General features: G+C 41.8%; 2 protein-coding genes across 3 annotated transcripts; both read left to right on the top strand.

Moving 5' to 3' along the window:
• Positions 1 to 1,136: 1,136 nt before the first annotated feature.
• Positions 1,137 to 16,829, top strand: crfa4 (cytokine receptor family, class I receptor 4). 2 transcript variants are annotated; one of them, XM_058051736.2, is made up of 9 exons: positions 1,137 to 1,216; positions 6,360 to 6,452; positions 10,490 to 10,628; positions 10,754 to 10,923; positions 11,251 to 11,429; positions 13,789 to 13,942; positions 14,036 to 14,123; positions 14,205 to 14,274; positions 14,351 to 16,829. In XM_058051736.2, exons 2-9 carry the CDS (start codon positions 6,380 to 6,382, stop codon positions 14,948 to 14,950), a joined length of 1,473 nt encoding a protein of 490 aa, XP_057907719.2. In that variant the 5' UTR covers positions 1,137 to 1,216; positions 6,360 to 6,379; the 3' UTR covers positions 14,951 to 16,829. The 2 variants fall into 2 exon arrangements, with proteins under 2 accessions (XP_057907719.2, XP_057907717.2); XM_058051734.2 differs by having other exon boundaries at positions 14,033 to 14,123.
• A 729-nt stretch (positions 16,830 to 17,558) lies between these two features.
• On the top strand, positions 17,559 to 23,361 carry styxl2 (serine/threonine/tyrosine interacting like 2). The gene is made up of 6 exons (XM_058051604.2): positions 17,559 to 17,642; positions 18,256 to 18,400; positions 18,479 to 18,597; positions 20,041 to 20,272; positions 20,371 to 20,588; positions 20,680 to 23,361. Exons 1-6 carry the CDS (start codon positions 17,618 to 17,620, stop codon positions 23,328 to 23,330), a joined length of 3,390 nt encoding a protein of 1,129 aa, XP_057907587.2. The 5' UTR covers positions 17,559 to 17,617; the 3' UTR covers positions 23,331 to 23,361.
• The last annotated feature ends 633 nt before the right edge of the window (positions 23,362 to 23,994 follow it).

Genomic DNA, 23,994 nt, shown 5'->3' with positions numbered 1-23,994 from the left:
AGCATAATAGGTCCCCTTTAAGCATATTAATTAAGACCAAAACAGTAATATCCACTTTAAATTGATGAGCAAAAAATCAATAATCAGTTTTCATGAGACGGATGGGGGCCGTTGGAAATCAAGTGGACCATGGCCATTAGTAAGTCTGTCCCTGCCAACAAAAACACAGTGGAGCTAATCAATGTGTTGCTAACATTCAAACCGTGCACTGAAGGCATTTCAATGTTCACCTCCTGCCGTGCTGCAGCCCTGTCTGTGCCCCGGAATTCATTATCATCATTATACGGTGTTCTTGTCGCTTTATGAATATGGCCTGTATATTTAGTATATTTTGGAATACAACTGAGAAGCCATCAGGATGAGTGTCTGGGGGGGTGCTGGAGCCTATCACAGCTGTCTTGGGCCAAGAGGCGGGGTACACCCTGGACTGGTGGCCAGCCAATCACAGGGCACATATAGACAAACAACCATTCACACTCACATTCATACCTATGGACAATTTGGAGTCGCCAATTAACCTAGCATGTTTTTGGAATGTGGGAGGAACCCGGAGTCCCCAGAGAAAACCCACACATGCACGGGGAGAACATGCAAACTCCACACAGACATGGCCGAGGGTGGAATTGAACCCTGGTCTCCTAGCTGGGAGGTATGTGTGCTAACCACTTGTCCGCCGTGCCGCCCCCCAAAAAATAATTAAAAAATAAAAATAAAATAACAGTAGCTTGAGAGATCTAATTTTAAGGCTATATTCAAAATTCAGGACATTTTGCTCACGTGACAAAGATGAATGAACTATTTGTAGAATATGACAAGGGCTGCAGGCCAAATGCCCCCCCCCTCCACCCTGTTAAATATACTGACATCTTGTCCAAACATTCAATATTTCAACGAATCATCCTCCATAATGTTATAATAATCCATCATCATAATTTCCCTCTCTAGAATATTCCACCCGAGCCAATACAAGCAAAAGTGGAGCTGCAAGCTGCCAATGCCTTTGCACTTTGAACAGCAGCTTCTCTCCATCCACATCAACTGCTGGATCAGGTGGCTTCTGAGGGGCGGGGCAGTTGTCTAGACACGCCCACAAGCCGTCACTCATCAGCCGTTCCTGCTGGGAGTTCAACCTGCAAGTGCCAGCAGCAGGAGTAGGACGGAGGAATTTGTACCTGGAAAGCGACCCCGGGCGGTGCGCCAATAGTTCACCGGGAAGGTGGGTGCATTTTATTGGCTGTTGACAGCTTAATTCGCCATAATTACCAGTCGAGTCCACGCGTGGATAATGAGCAAATGACACAAATAGGCGCTTTCGTTGTTTGAATGCGCTCATCAGCAATTAATGGTCCTATGAAACGTTTTGCAGCTGGAATTTTAAACAAAACAAAATCTTTTTTGAGAGTGACTAGCAATACACTACACTTTATCAGTGTCTTTTGCCTCATGAGTCACGTGGCAATGGCTCTTATAATAATTAATAATAAATCTGTCACCAATGTCACAAAAAGCATATGATTTATGTGAATTATTTATTATTATTAATCAATATTTACATTATTAATAAATTATATTTATTTTATTAATATAATTAATAAATATTAACTATTATAAATATTAGATTATTAAAAAAACCTCCTGCATGTAGTAGTACTGCCTGTCAGCATAAAGTAAATAAACCCTCTTTACTGTACTATTTAAACTACATAATCATAATTCACATTCAGATGGTTTCTAGCTTCTTGCCCTGGGGTCTTGGTAGGTTTTTAGGGGGGGGCTGCTTTTCAGATGACCTTAGAGACATTTCTGAGATTTATGTAATCTCTGCTGGGGGCTACACACATCCGTTCTGCGTTTTCATATAGTAGATCTCTGAAGAAACATTTTGACAATACTGAAGCACACCCGCTATGCTACGCTTCCCCAGTCCAAAGGATGTATTTTGTTGTGTTAATAACTACCATATTTCATTCTTAAAAACAAAAACAACAACAACAGTGTTCTAGGTTCTGAGGAGGACCATCTTAGCTGGTAGTTGGGCTTTATTAAAGACAGACCATTCATTGTCGTTTTTCCATGTGTCCAATAATCAAATTGTTTTGCTCCGGTGTTGAAACCGAAAAGTAACAATGATGTGCCTTTGTTACATGACTCGTGGTTTTAGGGATTGGGATTGTGGTCATTGATTCACTCTTGTGAGGAAGCAAGACAGTGCTGTGTCCTAATAGCAAAACATAGAAGTTTTGCCGCAGTACTTGGGAGGTTTGACTTCAGAGAAAAGTGATGGGTCGTTATTCTTATTTTAGCTGCTAAATCCTGAATCTTATGAGAACAATCTTAGAAATTGACCCCTCAAGGAAAAACTTTCATATGACTGACTCGTGTTGCAAGGACAAATTTAACCCTCCAAATGACCCACCACTGTGTTAAAAAAACAAAAAAAAATTGCCTAAACAATATTTTTTCCGACTTAAAATTTGATGACTGACCCCAACATTAGAAAAAGTGAATTGTTGCCTTGATTCATATTTCCATATAAGCTGTACAATAAAATTCTCATGTTTAGGTTCCGTCTCAGATCAATCCGTCGTCGACATAAACAAGAAAAGACAGTCTTGGGGACTGCGATGCCTTTGATCTGACCCAAAAAATATGTAACCAAAATACTCCCTAACGATAAGTCTTGAATTGGACCCAATTCCCACCTCCGCAATTCTTATATCCTACCGTGAACTTTCCAACGATATCAAGCACAGCGCTATGACTTTTGGTTCCCAAGATACGCGATTTTTGATGAATTTTTGTTTGAACCGGTGTAAAATGGTTTGAAGCCATTGGAAAAAGCCTTTCTTTTTTCAAATATCCCCCTACCCACCTGCATAATTCAATGCAAGCTTTCCAACGGTATCAAGCACGACTCTACGACTGTCAGTTCCTGAGATATGCAATTTCAGCAGATTTTTTTGTGTGAACTGGTCTAAAGTGGTTTGAATCCATTGGAAAATGTGTTTTTCACAAATAACTCCCTTATGGTAAGTCCTATCGACTTGGAACCAATTCCCACCTAATAATTTACCGCAAGTTTTCCAACGGTATCAAGCACAACACTAAAACTTTTGTTTCGGGAGATATGCGATTTTTTATGAATTTTTGTTTGAAACGGTGTAAACCAGTTTGAAGGCATTGGAAAAAGCGATTTTCGCAAATAACTCTCGAATAGTAAGTCCTATCGACTTGGGACCAATTCCCACCTGCATAATTCACCGCAAGCTTTCCAATTGTTTCAAGCACAACTCTACAACTTTTGTTTCAGGAGATATGCGATTTTTTAAACCGGTTTGAAGCCATTGGAAAAAGCGTTTTTCACAAATAACTCTTAAATAGTCCTATTTTATAGGACCTATCTAATAGTCCTTAAATAGTCCTATTGACGTGGAACCAATTCCCAACTGCATAATTCACCGTAAGCTTTCCAATGGTAAAAGCAATGGAAAAAGTGTTTTATACAAACTTTCGTGCAGCCCGGGGAGTGAATGGAAGCCAACGAGGGTTAGCTTAGTTTAGCACGTTAGTGTGGTTTTGTGTGTGTGACTCGGGTTCAATGAGGATATTTTCACCAGGTTGTTCATTCATTCATTTTCTACCGCTATCCTCACGAGGGTCGCTGGAGCCTATCCCAGCTGTCTTCGGGTGAGAGGCGGGGTACAGCCTGGGCTGGTGGCCAGCCAATCACAGGGCACATATAGACAAACACTCACATGCATGCCTATGGACAATTTGGAGTCGCCAATTAACCTACCGGAGTGCCCGGGGAAAACATGCAAACTCCACACAGAGATGGCCGAGGGTGGCATTGAACTCGGGTTTCCTAGCTGTGAGGTCTGCACGCTAACCACTCGGCTGCCATGCAGCCTCACCACGTTGTATTATTATTATTATATACGGTTTTAATGTAAGGAACGTTTTGCAGTGCCTGATGATGACATGCAGGTTCTAAGAGAGGAAGTACAAGAAGCATGTTTATTTTTTAATGCAGCTCATCTTGGACATTTATCCACACACACAGAACACAAGAACGCACTTGCAAGATCGTCATACAAAAAACAGTGTCATGAAAACATATCTTATATGCTATATCCGCAGTTGGAATTGTATCTGTGACTACATCTTCATTAATCACAAGCACAGGTGTTACAGTTCGTTGTCTACGCAAAATTGTCCATTGATCTCTTGTATAAATAAATATAAGGACTTTTGCATTTAATTAGGGGGACATTTTATTCACTTACCCAAAAAGCAGATATGCCATGCTAGTAAAAAATAAGTGTAAAATGCATAAAACGGATTTCATAGGGCCATATAGAATGTACAGTACCTTCAGTTCAGCCTCAGGCCCGTTGCTGTAAGGGAACATTGTCTGCATATGACATCCATGTACTCTCCATTCATCCATTTGCTGTAGATTATGTGCGTATGCAAGGATGTATGTACTGAAATGCGCCATTGCACTGTCAGCTGACCACCCCTGAGGGTCTCAATTAGAACGCTTCACTTTTTCACCGATAAATTAAAGTTGGCCTGTGGGTATTTGGTACTTGGTACTTCCAAGTGTTGTTTGTAGAAACAGCCAACACCACCAGCGGTTCCGAAGACACCAGAGCAGAACAGGACGAAGATTGTAGTCATTGCGTCTTTCAGGGTCTTTTTCTCCCCTTCTTAGCAGTGACATAGCAGACTAAATCTTTGTTAGATAAAGCTAATGCACAATAAAACTCTTGGGTGGTTATACTTTGACCCTCCTCAGGTCATATTATGGGCTGCGATGCTTTGCAGTGCCACCATGTGCAGAAACTGTTAATTAATAACAAAGTGAAACTTGTACGCACACCTTTCTTTTTTTTAAGTTACCAGTTACTTAGCATGGAATGTCAAGATGTGGATGTATATCTTTGCATCAGTCAGGACCGGAGGGTGGGGGTAGACGGAGACAGCCAGTATGGATGCTGCATTAATTTATCAGATGAACCTTTAGAGAAATGCATGCGACGAGCATTCATGCATGTTTAAGAAAATGACATTCCTTAATGGGAGGGCTGCATGGCGGACCGAGTGGTTAGCGTGCAGGCCACACAGCTAGGAGACCCGAGTTCGATTCCACTCTTGGCCATCTATGTGTGGAGTTTGCATGTTTTCTCCGGGTACTCCGGTTTCCTCCCACATTCCAAAAACATGCTAGGTTAATTGGTGACTCCAAATTGTCCATAGGTATGAATGTGAGTGTGAATGGTTGTTTGTCTATATGTGCCGTGTGATTGGCTGGCCACCAGTCCAGGATGTACCCCGCCTCTCGCCCGAAGACAGCTGGGATAGGCTCCAGCACCCCCTGCGACCCTCTTGAGGATAAGCGGTAGAAAATGAATGAAGGAACATTCCTTAAGGGCTTGGTAGTGGACAGTCAGCTTTGACTGGATAAACTGGACATGCAAAAGAAATGACAAACAGTGTGACAACTTGGTTGCTGGAACTTTTTATGTGGAAAGCTTATCAAGACTAATATTTTCTATGCTCAAACTACAAACATATTCCATTCATTAATAAGGAGTCATACTTTAACAATCCTGCAACTGATTAACCACCATAAATGAGGGATTACTGTATGTAAAAAAGGGTGTCTAGTTGCTAGGGACAGTTAAGTGAAGAAACAATACATTTGCATCACAAAAATGCCTTCTAGAAAAAAATCAGACCTCATAAATGGCTCTAATGCATTTTTGTGGTGCAAATTCATTATTGTTTTGAGAAGCCAAACTTAACTGTCCCCAGCAACGAGCTGAAACTACTTTCCTCAGCACTGGAATACGACCTGAAGAGTCGCTGTTGACGGACTTCACTGCTTATGGAGTCATACAACTTCATGTCAAAAAATCCGAACTATCCCTTTAATGGAAGGAGCTTAAAGCTTGGGCGAGACGAAAAGTCTAGGATGTAGGCTAGGATGTAGGGCTGAAAGTAGACCCGAGATAGTGATATCTTGAAAGGCCCATTTCCATGCTCAAATTGTCACGACATTTAAGCCAAAAGTCCACTTGGATTGACATGTGAATTAATTCCTCACAATGTATTTAATAATCGCTTAATTCAGATGGACTTCATGGACTGATACAGGGTCGAGTAGGTGCCCAACTTGTTGTTTTACATTAATGTTGGAAGCTGAACACTCCATTGCGAATGGGCCATTCAGACGAGGAGGGGTGTGCATCCTTGTGATATGTCCCATGACTGGGGGACGCGCTCATGTTGCTGTTGCCAACTTTTCCTGCAGAGATCGGAGCAGTTGATGTTTTGTTTGTGACTATTGACAGATTGTGCGAAAGGCGGTGGGATGCTGTGGCTTCTGCTATGCCTGTTTCCCGTCTCGGTGGGCTGCAACGAATCCAAAGAGCTTCAAGCAGCAGGTGAGTCCCAGCATGTCTTCAACCCAGTGTTTTGTGTCACGGTGTGGACTAATAGACAAATAGACAAATGTCTGTCTCACAGTCACTCTCTGCTTCAAACTGGTTCATGGACGACAACAACAGTTCTGCTGCCATTATAATTCCAGAGAAGGGGCACCCAAACATTTAAAGATTTAGCATTAAAGATGCTAAACCCTACATGATAAGTTACCTGGATTCGTTTTTAGTGTTATAGCTAAGAATTAATCTCATTAACTCATTCAATCCCAGCCATTTTTCAAAAGCCGGTTCTCTCAGTATCAGACATTTTTGATGATTTCGACTGATTTTTCAAGACACACAGACTATTATATTGTAGGGCTACATAGACATGGTATATACGGAAATAAATGTTAGAGTCTCAGCTTTCATCAGAAAACAAAATTGGTTTCTTTAGTAATCTGCATTAGAAAACCAGCTTTTAGTGAAAAGTTACATGCATAACTTTTCTGTTTTACATAAAAGTAACAATTTATTTACAAATATAACACCATGAACTGTTTACAATTTTCACATTTGCAACTGAACTGTGTGTGTGTGTGCAGGCGTTGGCGTGCGTATGCATGCGTGTGAATGCGGTCAAATTCCCCCTCAATGTGCAATCTCTACAACGCTACAAGACTGTGCCTTTTCACTTCCTGGTTGCTGTGCTATGTTGCTGTATTTCTTTTGGAAACCTTTAGATTAGGCACTCCTGCCACCTTGTGTCATCCACTGTAGGCATGTTGAACAGTTTTGCTCCTATCAGCCGACTAGATGATGCAATGTCAGCAGACATTAGGTGTGAATGCTTCGAAAAGGTGCGAAAATCGAAACTTAGAATGAATGCGGGAGCCGTTCGCAAGCTTAAGCTGGGCTGAAATTCTGTGGAAATATGAATGAAAGTAAGAGCAAAAAGGTAGTTTGAGCTCAAATCAGGAATTGAACCAATTGAACCAACCCTCTCCGGATTCAAATCCAAACACGCTACCAGCTGCGCTACATGTATTTATTTTTTGTCATTCTATGGACATATGTATATGAAGAGCTTGCAACCAAAAGGCGCTAAATCCAATTTTCACTAAGTTGCATGTTTTTCATGAGTTGAATAGACCTCTGTCATGTGTATCCAAATCACATATTTTGGTCTTGAAATTTTAAAAAATATGAAAAAAAGTGATATGAAATTTATGCTTTCAACCAAAAGGCGCTATTTCCATTTCAGATTTCAACCAAAAGGAGCTAAATCCCTTTCTTTATTCTTTATTCTGATTGGCCCAAGTTTCCCATCTATTGATAATCTGACCAATCAGAGAGAAGAATACAATTGGCACTGCACATACAGAAAGCCAGTATCAGTGCGCATCCTGTTTTGTTTGTGTACATTAAGTATGATAGTTACAGTATGTTATGCAATTCAGGAGAACACAAATTGTGTTTTTACAGTATTCTGTAACATGGAAGTTTTTTTTACACCATAAAAGGCATGTCTCTACCTTGACACCTCCAACTTTCATGAGAAACATTATTTTACTTGTACTAAAAAACATACAATGTAAAGAGTTTGTAATGAGATGATTTTTGTCACTGTCACCTTCATGGTGCAGTCAAATATGAGCACTGCTTTTAATAAAATTTGTATTATTGTCTGTAAATTGTTATTTTTCATGTGTCGCTCTACTGCATCCTACAGGTTGAATGCACCTGCAATGTATGACAGTCTTGTACCATTGTCTTATATAATTGGGTATGTTGAGTTGTGTTAAAGCTGATCATCATGGAATGTGGATGATGTTAATGTGTGCTATAATACAGGGGTGGGCAAACTACGGCCCGGGGGCCACATCCGGCCCGCCAAGTGTTTGAATACGGCCCGCCCAATCTTTCCAAAGTATTTCATTTAAACTCAACATACAGCCAACCTTTTGATGGTTTTATCAATTTCGTTTTTTGACATGGTCTATTGTTTACAAAGTGCTCCTGAAAAAAGGGACACAAGCACATAATAATAATAATGATAATTATTATTATGATTAGATTATTAGATTATTATAATTATTATTAGAACTATTATGATTATTATAATTATTATATTAACGCTAATTATTATATTAATTACATATAATATTATTGTTATATTTTTATATTAGCATATTTTACATAATAATAATATCATAATTATTATTTTAATTTTATTGTAATTATTATAATATTGTATTATTTTTAAAAATATTTAAATATAAATATAAAATAATAAATAATAATAGCAGATTGCATGACAATTTTACAGATACAATAATACCAGGTGGACTGTTACGTGTAAAATATATAGTCTGCCCCCCCCCCCCCCTCCCGTAAATGTTGTCATATCAATGCGGCCCGCGAGTCAAAAAGTTTGCCCACCCCTGGCTATAATATCTTAACAAAATTTTATCAGTAACAGTGTACTAGTGGTAGGCTATAACATTTTGTTTCTGTAATGTGTGAAGGTGAACGAGTGCATGTGTGTGTGTGGGGGGGGTGTATTGTATGTTGAGAATGGCTTCTGTGTTGTAATTATTTTATTAGCATAGCACATTAAAGCACCTTACATTCTTTTACAACAATGCCATTGAAGAAGTTAAAGGTGACTTCAAATTTATTTCAGCCAAAAGGTGCTAAATCCACCATTTCAGCCAAAAGGCGCTAAATCCGGAAAAAAAATTAATAAAAAAAAATATAAAATACATGGTGTGTGCAGGATTTTTATAGCATGCATTTTTATGACCTAGTATATTGATAGCTCTTTCATTTGCAATATAGACTTGATGACCAAATAGATTGATATGTGCGTAATTAGAAATCATTGATTTTCTCGAAATCAGTCAAAATGGATTTAGCGCCTTTTGGTTGCAAGCTCTTCATATACACCGTGTGTATTTAAATACAATGTGAATATTTACCAGCTTATCTGTTCTCCTCTATTTATCTGACACCATGACTGTGGTTTGTGTTCTTGCAGTTATCCGGATGTAGCGGTGTGCGGAGTTTGTTTTTTCCATTCAACCATTGCCCCGAATTAGTTTATAGGTGGCAGAGATGAAATTATAGTAACTTCCCGAGCTGGGCCTGAGAAGGGTGTCAGACGTTTGGTTGGCTAAAAGAAAACAGACCCATTGCTATAGTAGTGCTGTAATAGTGTGTATATGTGACATGGGCCAGCACTCCTGATTTTGAAAGCCCTGGGCAGATTACAGCAACACATAGAAGATGAAGTCTGATTGGACAAACATATCTAATAAGCAGATACACTACTGGAACCAAGAAACGCTAGTAAATAAAGATAAAAGACTGACAATTAGTATAGTTTTCATGGAACAAATACGAGAATTTACAATGTGCTTTTCTGGTGGTGTTAGGCCACCAGAAAAGGTTTTGCTCCGACTGCACAATATTGGGGCTGTTATTTTCACCGATTTCAGATCTCCGGCTATTTTTAGTTTGTGACGGCAACCGTTTTTGCTGATCAATCACTGTATTGACCTTCAACTCTGATAATACGTGAAGTTGAACCCGTGTCACGTTTTTGTATGTAAGGTCTTAGTAGCGCAAACAACAAAGCTGATGAAGAATTTTATAGTAGTTGACTTCACTGGCGTTTGTCTTACAGGAAATGTAAACATTTTTTTTGCAAAAAGGAGAAGCACAGAGGCCAGGTGATACTTTTTCTTCAAACGTCATGTCTCCTTTCTGCCTTCTTGACCTTTTGGTGTGTATTTATTGACATTGGCTGCAATGTTCTGACTCCCTGCAGATGTCAATCAATTTGCCCATCTACTCGAAATCACAATCATGGACCGTTTCTTCATGCATGTGTGTTTGACGAGGTGTGGTAGCTACATTCTTAATGTTGTGGTTATTTAACAATTGTAACCTAAATTTCAATGATTAACCCCTGTGGATGCTGACCCAATAAGAATGTACATACATATATATGCATTCTGTACATATGTGTGTACTCACATCACATCTCCCTGAAGGTGGGGTTGCTGTGACAACGAGGCCTCACATCTACCACTGCCGCTCACCCAACATGGAAGTGTTCACTTGCTGGTGGTATCCGCTCACCAACCAGACGGATGATGAGGAGATCTCCTACGTGCTCACCTATTCCAAAGAGTGCGAACACTCTGCTGTTATCTTTGTAAATTGAAAAAAAAATAATTGAATTACTTTGATGACTCCCCTCGGGGGCCTGTAACAAAATGGCTTCATTGTAATGATTGATTCTTTGGTGCATGCAGCAAAGGGCCCAAACGTGAGTGTCCGGACTATGTGAGCGCGGGTGCCTACAGTTGCCATTTTGACAGTAGGCACACATCCATATGGAACTACTACTGCATGAAGGTCACTGCGGTGACGCCACACCAAAACTTCACTTCACAGGAGCACTGCCTGGATGTGGCTGAGATTGGTAAGTCCAATTAAATGTCTCACTCTCACCCAAATTGTTTCTGCGGGATGACCAGTGTTTAGGGGACCTATTATGCTCATTTTTCAGCCCTTTGTATTGAGTTGTGGACTCGTAGAGCAGCTACCCACAATAACAATGTCCTTTCACCCAGATATCATCCAGATATCAAGAAAACTTAATTTCTTGTTTCTTATTCATAAATATATTCCATTCCTTAGTTTGTTTACGTCTCATATCTTATAAAGCGCTGCTCCCCGACCTCACGGCGGCAGAGGCCAAGGCGTTCTACGCAGAGATCAGACGATTTATTTATTGCCTCTCTCATAGTTCAGACCGAAGCTCCAGTTAATCTGACGTACAAGCTGATGGACGCCGGCGGGGACGAGATGGGTCATGAAGTGCTGCTCTCCTGGGCGTATCCGGTGCCCTCCGACTTGAAGTATGGTTGGATTACACTGGTGTACGAGCTGCAGTACAGACAAGTTAGCGAGCCCAACAAGTGGAAGGTAAAATGTGTGAGATTCAGCAGTAAGGGTGTAACGGTATGCCATGATCGTGGTTCAATACGTACATCGGCTTTAAGGTCATCGTTTGGTTCAGTTTTGGGATGGTAAGGTACTAAATGCCAAACACAAAACTTCTCTGCGTTTGTATAAACAGTTTTTAGTTTAGCTCACAACTCTGTGTGATGTCAAGTCAAGTCTATTTCTATAGCCCTTAATCACAAAAGGGCCTCAAGGGGCTTCACAAGAACAACAATTAACAATCGATGATTGGCTAAATAAGGGCCGAACACTTGTTTACAAAGTGCTCCTGAAAAAAGGGACACAAGAACATAATAATAATAATAATAATAATTATTATTAGATTATTAGATTATTATAATAATTATCAGAACTATTATGATTATAATTATTATATTAATGCTAATTATTATATTACTTATATATAATATTATTGTTATATTTTTGCATATTTTACATAATATCATAATTATTATTTAAATTTTATTGTAATTATTATAATATTGTATTATTTTAAAAATATTTAAATATAAATATAAAATAATAAATAATAATAGCAGATTGCATGACAATTTTACAGATCCAATAATACCAGGTGGACTGTTACGTGTAAAATATATAGTCTGCCCTTCCCCCGTAAATTTTGTCATATCAATGTGGCCCGCGAGTCAAAAAGTTTGCCCACCCCTGGCTATAATATCTTAACAAAATTTTATCAGTAACAGTGTACTAGTGGTAGGTTATAACATTTTGTTTCTGTAATGTGTGAAGGTGAACGAGTGCATGTGTGTGTGTGGGGGGGGTGTATTGTACGTATGTTGAGAATGGCTTCTGTGTTGTAATTATTTTATTAGCATAGCACATTAAAGCACCTTACATTCTTTTACAACAATGCCATTGAAGAAGTTAAAGGTGACTTCAAATTTATTTCAGCCAAAAGGTGCTAAATCCACCATTTCAGCCAAAAGGCGCTAAATCCGGAAAAAAAAATTATAAAATAAATAAATAAAATACATGGTGTGTGCAGGATTTTTATAGCATGCATTTTTATGACCTATATTGATAGCTCTTTCATTTGCAATATAGACTTGATGACCAAATAGATTGATATGTGCGTAATTAAAAATCATTGATTTTCTCGAAATCAGTCAAAATGGATTTAGCGCCTTTTGGTTGCACTGATCCTTGTGGGACTCCACAGGTGACACCATAGTACTCAGAGGTGACATTATCACAAACGACATGATGCGTCCGATCCAGGCGATAACATCTGAGCCAAGAGGGTACCGGACCAGTAGCACCAATATGCATTTTACGGCATTCAAGTAATATAGCGTGACCGACGGTATGGAAGGCAGCACTAAGATCTAGTGATAGTAATATTGAGGAGGTGTCACCATCCATACATGGAAGAAGATCCATAGATTTTCAAGCTGTTGACCGGTTCTTTGTCATGTCAAACAAACTCTATGCTTACGTTTTTTTTCAGGTTGCAAGACATACTTTTCATACGTCGACACTTGTGGACTCCTACAGTATGTGACCCCTGTACCACACATGCACCCTGCCTGAGATTAGTGCAGCCAAGGCACATTCAGATATTTCTTCTTTAATAAATGGGGTTAATAAATAGCCCATTCATTTTCAATGGGAAAGTTTTGTCAACAAATGTAAATGATAAACTAAATGGGACATTCACTCATTTTCTACCGCTTATCCTCACGAGGGTCGCGGGGGTGCTGTAGCCTATCCCAGCTGTCTTCGGGCGAGAGGCGGGATACACCCTGGACTAGTGGCCAGCCAATCACAGGGCACATATAGACAAACAACCATTCACACTCACATTCATACCTATGGACAATTTGGAGTCGCCAATTAACCTCGCATGTTTTTGGAATGTGGGAGGAAACCGGAGTACCCAGAGAACATGCAAACGCCACACAGAGATGCCAAGTGGAGAACCGAAACAGAAACTAACCACTCATTCATCGTGCGGGCCCCAGGGCAAAAATATGAATGCAATGAATATGAATTCAATCCCGACCATATTTCAAAAGCTGTTTTCAAGACATAGAATATTGTGTTCTAGGGCTATATAGACATGGTATATACCAAAAGAAAGATTAGACTCTCAATCTTTCATCAGAAAAAACACAATATAGGTAGGTTTCAGCAAAATATCAGTTCTCAACAAAAAAAGGTGGAAAAGAGCAATTGTTGAAAACCCTTTTGTACCATGTACTGTGTGAGAAATCCCAAAAGACTCAGATCATACGTACCGTTACACCCTTACAGAAATTATTGTATGGAATCTTGCTGATTTTTAGACTCCTGTCGCCAGGTCAAGGAGTCATTGCGAGAACCTGAGGTTAAGCTGCTCGGCCTCCCCAATAACGACTACGTTGTTCGTGTCCGCTGCCGGTCACGCAACTATGGCCTGTGGAGCAAATGGAGTCAGCCGATCCTGATGAGCATTCCCGCCCAGGCCCCAGCAGGTGTGACATGCACATTGACGTGAGGGGCGGCTGTGCAGTCAGGCGAGGTGGTAGGGGATGGAATAAATCAAACGTTCTTTTTTACTGAAGCAGATGTACTTCTCGTGCTGATTCTCGTGACGAGCATCAGCGCGGTGGCACTGCTGGCCATCGCCGTGCGTGTCCTTCCGCAATGTGTGAGGTGAGTCACATGATTCCACTCAAACTGTCACATTCCTTTTCTTCCTGAGTGGATGTGTGTAATTTCCGCTTTCCCTTTCAGAGTCAAAGACTTCTTCTTGCCGCCGATTCCAAAACCGCACATCATCGGTATTGACCGACTGCTCCTGAAGGTAACACATATTCTATCGTCTTTTCTGGAATGTCTCATTTATCTAATTTCATGTGTCTGTACATTTCCACTCTCAGAAGGGGAACCTTGATGAAATCAATCGTCACCTTTCCAACTTCCATAGCTTCATACCTCCCAGCTTCTTGGAAACGGAGGTGTGGGAGCAGGTGAGCCCCGACAGCATCCATCTGGCTTCGCCAAATGAGTGCACACTTCCCATAAAGCCGCCCAGCCAGGCGATGGACCCCCTCATCATCCCAAATGACTTAGCCGCCACCACTGCCCATCATCCACCCGCCAGCCCCTACTGCATGGCTCCTACGTTATCGCCGCCACCGGCCGCACCGTCTGCCTGGCCTGGGATGGTTGGTCTGACAGAGAATGGCTACAGCACCACAGGCCCACCAGCCGCCATCACCAATACGTATCCGCCGCAGGATTTCTACAGCTGCGTGAAGCTCATCGACAGCGAAGCATTGCATTTGATGTCGTGCTTGCCCCTGGTGTATTGTGAGCCTCCGCCTGTCCCGAAGTTTGATTTATATGTCAGCGCAAATGAAGAAGAGCAGGGCAAAAAGCTGAATGACGACCAAGTCAGAAAAAAAGATGGCGGCGAGTCCAAGGAGAGCGAAGCCACCCTCCCTCTGCAGCCTACAACGGTTGACAATAAGATCTGAGTGCATGAACGATGTGCAGGTGGAACAAAGTCACATCTTGACTTGAGTCCCAAGAACTCCACATCCGTGGAGTAAACTGTATTTGTGCTCCAACCTCTGGACTTTGACTCCAGTCCCAAGCATATCATGTGACCACATCAAATGAGCTGCTCATCATCGCCATATAAATCTGGATTGGAGTCTTGACAAGTGAGCATATGCAAGTAAAGAAGATCCCCCACCCGTTCGCAGGGGTTGATGCCCATAAAAACAGCGCCTGGGTTTGGCTGCTGTATTGAGGACCCCCCACCACCGTGGGGGGTACGGGGTGTGGGGTGGGGAAGGGCAATATGGTTGGAGAAAAAATCTGCAGTGTAAAAAAAAATTGTTAAATGTGAAAAAAATAAATCAAACTAAATATCAAAGTCCTAAAACCAATACATGTGTACGTTTAGTATAGAAAATGCAAAAACAACTGCTTTGTGCTGCAGATGTGCGCTGGTGAGGATGCCGTATGCCTGGTGTCATGTGGTATGTTTGCTAAGGCAAGTTTGAATGCTCATGTTTTGTTGTTGGAAGCAGAAATGGAGCGTTATGGATGGAAAACCTACTTCTAGAATTTTTATGTATTTTAATGTGTTTTAAAAAAAGAAATGAAATGACATTAGGTTTGCAATTTGGATAAAATATTTTATGACTATTGCCCTGTGTTTTAGGTATTTCGTGAAGGAAAGGTGCATTGAGGCAAATCTTTAATAATAATCTTTTCTGAATGTTCCTAAATAGGATTTTTACTCACAAACATTTTGAAGTTAAAACCAGTATCCTAAATAAACAAATCTTATTTTGAGCTGACACAAATAAAGACATGTTTGTGTCAGCGTGAGAGGTTTCACTCGCTCACATTTTGTATTTGCTGAACGTTTGTGGGTAAGATTAAGAGCTAATATGATAATAGTAAAGATAAATAGTCATACAAAGATATGAGCCTGTCGTGGTGTAGTAGTTAGCTAGGACTTTGGAGCGGACGCATCGGGTTTGAATCTCCCACTAGTAAGGATCATCGGTATCCGTCAGGAAGGGCATCCAGAATTTAAAGGCGTCAAGCCAAATATCAGTATCCGGATCAAAAAGATCCGCTGTGTTGACTCCGTAATCAGGAAAAAGCCGAAAGAAACAAAATATGCAGTATTGTTTCAAATAATGGCCCATAGTTCCCAAATTGATATCCTTTTTAAATAAAATTTGATGTACTGTATTTTGGTTGGCTGTTCCTGTGACTTATACTCCAGAGCGACTTATAAATGAAAAAACTGTTTATGTTCCATAAAGACTGGACACCTTTTCTGTTCATGTTTATTTTTTATGTAGCTGAATAACCATTGTGTTAGCATACTTACGTACACCTATTCAGCCTGTTCTCTATTCTTTTATTGTTAGAACTTGCCTTCCAAGAGGACGTAATGTCTGTTTTGGTCAAGTAGTTTGTAAAATAAATTACCCGCAAAAAATGCACCTTATACTCCAGTGCGACTTATGTATGTTTTTTTCTACCTAATTATGCACTTGTGCAACTTATACTCCAGAGCAACTTATAGTCCAGAAAATACAGTAGTTTATAAAATAAATGACCCGCAAAAATTGTGACTTATGTATGTTTTTTTCTACCTAATTATGTATTTTTGGCCTTGTGCGACTTATACTCCGGAGCGACTTATAGTCCAGAAAATACGGTAATTCCCTACTTATTATAGATAAAAACGTATATTTCTGTCTGTGATCAAATGTGATTCATTCTGAGTTAAGTATGGACAAAATGCGATTAATTGCGATCAAATATTTTTAATCGATTGACAGCCCTAATTATTACATATTGATAAAGTACTTGGAGTGAATGAGGAGTTATTTACGGTAAAAATGGCCAGTTGTTGGTGATATTGTATGAACAGAAATAAAAACTATATATAGAAATAACCCCCCGTCCCCTGTTTAGCCCCCTACTGGTATCTGAATGGTTCTTCAAAAAGCCTTTTGCAAATAAAGATGTGCCAAATTCAACAATCAGAGCAGACGGTGATCATTTGATGTAGTCAAGCGATTGTTCACATATTAGAAAGTGATGCTTGTCCTCAAACCGGGTCCAGAGGGTATAAATAGTAATGTTGTCAGCTGACTGACAAAGACCATGTTGTTCCAGTGAGGGACAAGAACTCCAGCTCCCAAAAGTCAGATAAGACAAAATGAATTTCACCGTGATGGTGAAATTTAAGGAATGGAATGGAATGGCCTTTATTGTCATTATACAAGATGTACAACGAGATTGGAGAGCTTCTCCTTTCAGAAAATTATTGTAGAAATGCATGATTACATTTAATTACACTCTCAAGAGACATCATCACAGATAAACTATAGAGAAAGAAGGAGGGAAGGAAGATAAAAATGGAAAAAAGAATTGATATGCAAGACAGAAGGAGGGAACAAACAGGAGGAAAGAAAAAGACGAGTAAAGATGGAAGGTGGAAGTGGAGCGTCTGAGTGAAGGACCGTTTGTGTATCAGTGCTTGGGTGTCAGATATCCAGGCGTCCTACATGGATTAGGGGTGGGGGTGTCGGAAGGGGGGGGGGGGCACACTAACTTTAGGACCATGCGTCAGTGTGCCGGCTACCAGCCTTCCATGACCCCCTCTGATGGACTCTGCCTCTGGCTGCCAAAGTAAGACTTTGTTTGTTTGAAGACAATGATTGTGTTCTTGTTTGTGCGGCATGTCTCACTGTTGCATTGCGTGTTGTTTGGAATTGGGATCTGCGTGAAACGCTGATCTGTGGCCCGCAGTGCAGCTGTTGCTTAAAAATAGATCTGCTGCCAGGCCAGGAAACACGCAGACTGTTGGGTATAGACTACAGTAGTACCTATAATCAGCTTATCATGTATACTGGAACTTTTTCCTCCAAACCTATATTTCCCTGTATGAAAGAGCGATTGATTGATTGACAAAAAGCACTTTGAAAAATAAATTTATTGAAAACAACAATTGACCTGACATAGGCTGATCATAGGCTATAGGCTATCAACTGATCAATCATTCATTTTCTGCCGCTCATCCTCAAAAAGGTCGCAGGGGTGCTGGAGCCTAAATAAAAATAAAATAAAAATAAAGTAAAAAAAAATTGGAGGAGTAGGATTTAATAAGCTTTGCTTCTTTCTACTCCTTTTGGACATGTGGAACTGGGAACTGATTATGTGATGCATTCAATTGTAATCTAATGCATGTTCAAATGAAATTAAACCATTACCATTACCATAATTTTTCACTGTGTGGGGCAAGGGGACAGTGGTTTCACTGAACAGGAAGGAATCGTCTCAGCTGTCATGGCGTCTACCAGCGAGCGTGATGATCAAATGGTGCCTGACGAGGAGGAGAACGACATTCATGGTGTCCAGTCTCGTTACCTGCGCTGTCCATCGCCCAGGTATCAGATCAGCTTTGAAAAGCCAAAGCCAGAAGTCAGAAGCCAGTCACCAAACGACTTGGTCTTTTCTGTTTCTAGCCTTTCCATGATGTCAGAGTCCAGGTTTTCCGCCATCTCGGGCTCGGACGCTGCCAGCATCTTTATGGAACCCATTCACCTGTCATCCGCCATTGCTGCCAAGAAGATTATCAGTGAGGGTGAGACACAGTTTGACAACTTAAGTCAAAGAGTTCTCTTATTTGATCATATGAGAGGCTCCAAGATGTCCACCAAACATACAATCTTAAACTTGTGACACGCTATACATAGTAAAAGTGTCATTGAAGGTTAAAAGAAGCCAGAAAACCTCAAAGCTTCTCTCTGTGACCAGTAACTTCGACTGTGACCGGTTTGTCTCCCAGCAGGACACCAACGCAGCGCACTCACACACCGATACCATAATTGAAAGAGCAGCAGATGGAACATGTATTTGATATTAAGCCACTGTGAGTCCAGTACATCTGAAGAGGAATGTGGTAGGAGTCAAATGACACGATTAAGTCCAATGAGGTGACTGGTGTCGGAGTCTTGCATCGGCTAATGAAGTCAAGCGACGACTTGAGTGAGATGATACATGTGAGTCAGTTTGTCTCGAAATTCACGTCGGAGGAATAAATGAAAATCAGCAAACATCATTGTGCGTTCAAATTCCAGCAGATGTTCCTGTTCAAACTGTGTTGCCTACTAAAAAAACCGGAGTACCCAGAGAAAACCCACACATGCACGGGGAGAACACGCAAACTCCACACAGAGATGGCTGAGGGTGGGATTGAACTCTGATTTCTGCGTGCTAACCACTCATCCGCTGTGCATCCTTTATAAAAATACATAATTATAATATGCATGGCGGTTGAGTGGTTAGCGTGCAGAACTCACAGCTAGGAGACTGGAAAATATAAAAAATGTCCGCAGCCCTCCTTTGTCTTATAAACAGTACATAGACTAAATGCTGCGTTCTCAGAGCACTTAACTTAATATTATTATTAATAATAATATCATAATAATCATAATAATTCATTATTATTATTATTGATAATATAATAATAATCATGATAATAATAATAATGATTAATTTTATATTTTATAATAATAATAATAAGAAAAAAATGAGATTCAGGATTGAAATTAAAGCAAGGGAATAAAGGAAGCCCAAACTGTTAATCTGTGGTGTACACATAAGGCAAAATTAATTCTCATACTTTTCATAACTGCATTCAAGACTGGCATGATGTCCAGAGAGTTACGTTCCAATCATAAACTGTATAAGGTTCCTAAAATATACAGGTCAATAATACTCAATTAAATCATGCAATAAATATGTTACAATAAAAATATTTTTTAAATAATATTTGCAAAAATGAATCATATTTTTAATTACCTATCATGGCCCACCAAGGGGGCCGCGGCACACACTTTGGGAATCACTGGTGTAGGGTATAGCAGAAGCAAAAGCAATGAAGGTTTCTTTAATATATTTTTCTGTTTTTAATAAAAGCGTTTGTTTTTTTTTAAACCTGATGCAGCCCAGCCTCACCCAGACCCTAGCTCCAGTGGCCCCCAGGTAAATTGAGTTTGAGATCTAAAGTATCTGTTGTTCACAGAGCTGCCACCTCGTGGGGTCCGTACTGAGTCCATCCCAGAGTCAATGCTGGAAACTGCAGACCAGCTGATGGTGGAGGACCTCTACAACCGAGTAAGAGATATGATTGACGATCGCAGTCCTTACAACACTCCCTGTGTGCTCGACATCCAGAGGGCCATGGTTCAGGAGCGCCTGGAGGCCCCCAGCAGGCCCGTGGACGAGGTGTGGCCTAACATTTTCATTGCTGAAAAGTGAGTTAAAGACTCCCCGTTCAGCGTAAGGTGAAGTCAGTGGTGTGGCTGTGATCGTTTTATATCCTCGCGCATGTTATGTGTTCGATTTCACTCAGATCTGTCGCGGTAAACAAGGCCCGCCTGAAGCGAATGGGCATTACGCACATCCTCAATGCTGCTCACGGCACAGGCGTCTACACCGGGGAGGCTTTCTACGGAGGCATGGGGGTGCACTATATGGGCATCGAAGTGGACGACTTTCCTGATGCCGATATCTCGCCACACTTCCGGTCCACCGCTGAGTTCTTTGACGAGGCTTTGCTGAGCCACAAAGGTGAAATTCCGACATGTTTTTTGGGAGGAATAAATGTTCATCTTCATTCTTTGGGAGTTCAAAAGTTTGTTTGTTATTCTTTCATTTGAAGGTAAAGTTCTGGTGGTTTCCATGATGGGCATCAGCCGCTCAGCCGTTCTGGTGGCATCCTACCTCATGATCTTCCAGCACATGAGCATCATGGAGGCCCTGACAGCTATTCGGAAGAAGCGGCCCATTAACCCCAACGAGGGTTTCCTGAAACAGCTGCGACAGCTCAACGAAGATCTGATGGAGGAGCGAGACGATGATGACACACTGAGCCAGTGTTCTGTTATTGACGCACGCACTCGTGCTCATATTTTCGGCGGCGGAAACGATGATAACACAGATCACGAGGAAGCGCAAAGCACGGTGGAGGTGAAAGCACATTCCATCATGATGGAGGAAGAGGAGGATGGCGCCAGCGTGATGAGCAGTGTGGCAACCTCCGCAGCCACTGAGGCGCTCAAAAGTGGATGGATGAGACCGCAGCTTGACCAACCTTCATGCAGTGAAGAGAAGACAGACCAGCCTGTGCAGGTGAGAATTACCGAAGGTGCAGAGGATGAAGATGGGTTGGACAGCATGATCCACGAGTGGCAGCGCAGAAATGAGCGGTACCAAAGTGACGCGTGGTGTGAGGCACAGCTCAACAGCGACGAAGAGGACTCAGCACCTGGCCTGTACGGAGATACCGACGTGGAGAGCATCACCAGTGCAGATGTGCGTGCCGTGAAGGAACGATTGAAGCGTCACAACAGATGCCCTCCATCAGACACCGTGTCCACCTCGAGTTGCACCAGTTATTCCGACCTTTGGAAGGAGCGGCTGAGGGAGATCGAGGAACAGGCCGCAGCTCGTTATCGCAAAAAGGATGACACCAATGAGAGCGGCACCACACAGGGACAAGAGACAAAAAAAAAGTTTGAAGACGAGGTGGAGAGCATCCTTTCAGACACTACCTCCATGTACAACTTCTGCCAGAAGAACAAGGAGAACATGACCGCCTTGGAGCGCTGGCGGGTCAAGAGAATCCACTTTGGCTGGAATAAAAAAGACCGTGAGGACGGGGAGAAAAGCTCTGTTGCTGACGATGAGAAAGGTGACGGCGTCGAAGCAGCACCTCCATCCTTTGAGGATGTAAACCTAACAGCCTATCAGGCGTGGAAGCGCAGGCAGCAGAGACGACTCGGTGAGGAGAATGTGGATGAGCTTTTGGAGATAAGTCGGGTTGTGGACTCTGCCGCTGTCAAGCGGAGGCAAAGACGAGAGGAGATCCTACAGAGTTCCAAGAAGACATTAGAAGAGAGTCAGTCCATGTGCGGCTGGGAGAATGAGAGCTGTGTCAGTGGAGCTACAATACCGCTCTCCGCCTTCTGGGCGGGAGCTGGAGTCACCGGACCGCTGACCGCCATCAATGATGACAACATGTCAATGCTCAGCGGAAGTTCATCCGTCATATCATCTGTGTCACAAGCTCGTAGTACAAGATCAGTGCAATCTGCTGCACATCTTAATCCCTCAGCACCGGTTCCTCCCATCCTCCCAGTTCCAAGTGTCCAGGGTCCTGGGGGAGAACCGATGGTTAACCTGGCCAGCATCCAGAACTGGATCGCCAATGTGGTGACGGAAACCATCAAACAGAAGCAAAACGAGATGAGCCTGCCTCCTCCGTCACTTGCGGGGTCGGAGCTGAGCTTTGGTGCCTCATCCGGTGTGATTTGGGGCCGGGGTGGAGATGATGATAAAGCATCCATGTTGAGTGGTGCCTCCTTCTCCTCCAGCGCCATGTCGCAGGGTCGCGGCCAGCCCTCGTCTGTCCTCTCAGGTGGCAGTCTAAGTGGCGTTAATTCACGAGGCACAGCACTGGACACCAAGAAAAACAAAATCACAACCACCAGCGTCCCTCTGTACAGCCTCTTCCAGGACCAAGTGGACCTGAGCAAACTAGACGCCATGGACAAAGAGATCAAGACAAACATGAGAGGAAGAATGGCGACCTATGAGAAGAAGAAAATCCTGGAGGACAACAAGCGTAGCACTTTGTACAAGAAAAAGAAACCAAAGGAGGACGAGGATGAAGAGGATGAAAGAAAGGAGGAAGCCGTTCTTGAAGACACAAAGAAGAAAAAAGACAAACCTGCAAGGACGTTTGGTCTCTCTGGATGTCTGAACCTGAACCCAGCTTTGGAGAAAGACAAGAACACCAGCATTGACGACTGGCTGAAGAGTGTCAGGCCTCCATCGAGAAAAGCCGCAGCCGCTGCAGAAATGGAGCCTTACGATGACCTGGACGACTCCGCCTCCCAGTTTGACCTTTCCAGCCGCCGGGCTTCATGTGCTGGTGAGAACGGCGACGACAAGATGCACGGCGGCACCTCGAGATATTCATCATGGCTGCGTGAGGAACCATCATCCCCTGACGACGTGGAATATCCCGGCCACAGTCGAGCTGGGAGGTCATACAGCCAGGACGACGAGGCGAGTGACCTCAGCTCAAGTAGGAAGTTCACATACCACTCACGATACAAATGCAATGACACGCTAGAGGAAAGGCAGGGTCCGGATGATGACGCTGAGGAAGAGGACATTGCAAACTTCATTGCTCAAACTCGGCAGAGGGCCAGAGCTAGGGCTGCTGCAGAGGGAGTGGACAACGAGGTGGTCGCCGCCTGGAGGGCACAGCAGGAAGCCAAGTGGCAAAAACATATCAATGAGTAAAGATCATTAATAATGTTAATAAAAAATAATGTGACCACAGTGACTCTTGTGAATATATGTTAACCTCTTTGGGGCCTGCGGGGTGGGCTGACTATCATCAACACGGGCACACACGCCGGAGTGCAGAGAAGCTGAGTTAATGCTGAGTTAATTGCTTCTTCACACACAATAGAACAAGCAGATGAGAAATCCATCCATTTTCTTATCCTCAGCAGTCTCAGTAGGGGGACCTTGGGGGACATGTTGAAAACTAACATGGGGGACTAAATAGGGGTAATAGTAGGCCTATTTTAGGGGGGCTTCAGCTTTTTTTTACAAAACAAATCTCTGACAAATTTCATATAATAGGGCAAAGGCAGGCTAATAAGCAAGCCAATAAGCAGGCAAATACTAGCCTATGAGTACTATACTACCATTATTATATTATAATTTAATAATAATTAATAATAATTCAATAATAATGAGCCTATTATTATAATAATAATATTTAATATTATTCTTATTATTCTTTAATATTCTTCTTCTTCTGATTATTACTACTACTACTAGTAGAAGAAGAATAATGATGATAGTAATAATAATAGGCTAATTATTATTAAATAATAATATAATAATGATTATTATATAATTGATCACTAGCCACTGGACAGAATGGTTGCAGAGC

This window comes from Doryrhamphus excisus, linkage group LG15, assembly GCF_037039965.1.
Source record: "Doryrhamphus excisus strain RoL-2023G ecotype Guam linkage group LG15, RoL_Dexc_Guam_v1.1, whole genome shotgun sequence".
Taxonomy (NCBI): domain Eukaryota; kingdom Metazoa; phylum Chordata; class Actinopteri; order Syngnathiformes; family Syngnathidae; genus Doryrhamphus; species Doryrhamphus excisus.
This window is presented reverse-complemented; position numbering and strand designations above follow the sequence as displayed.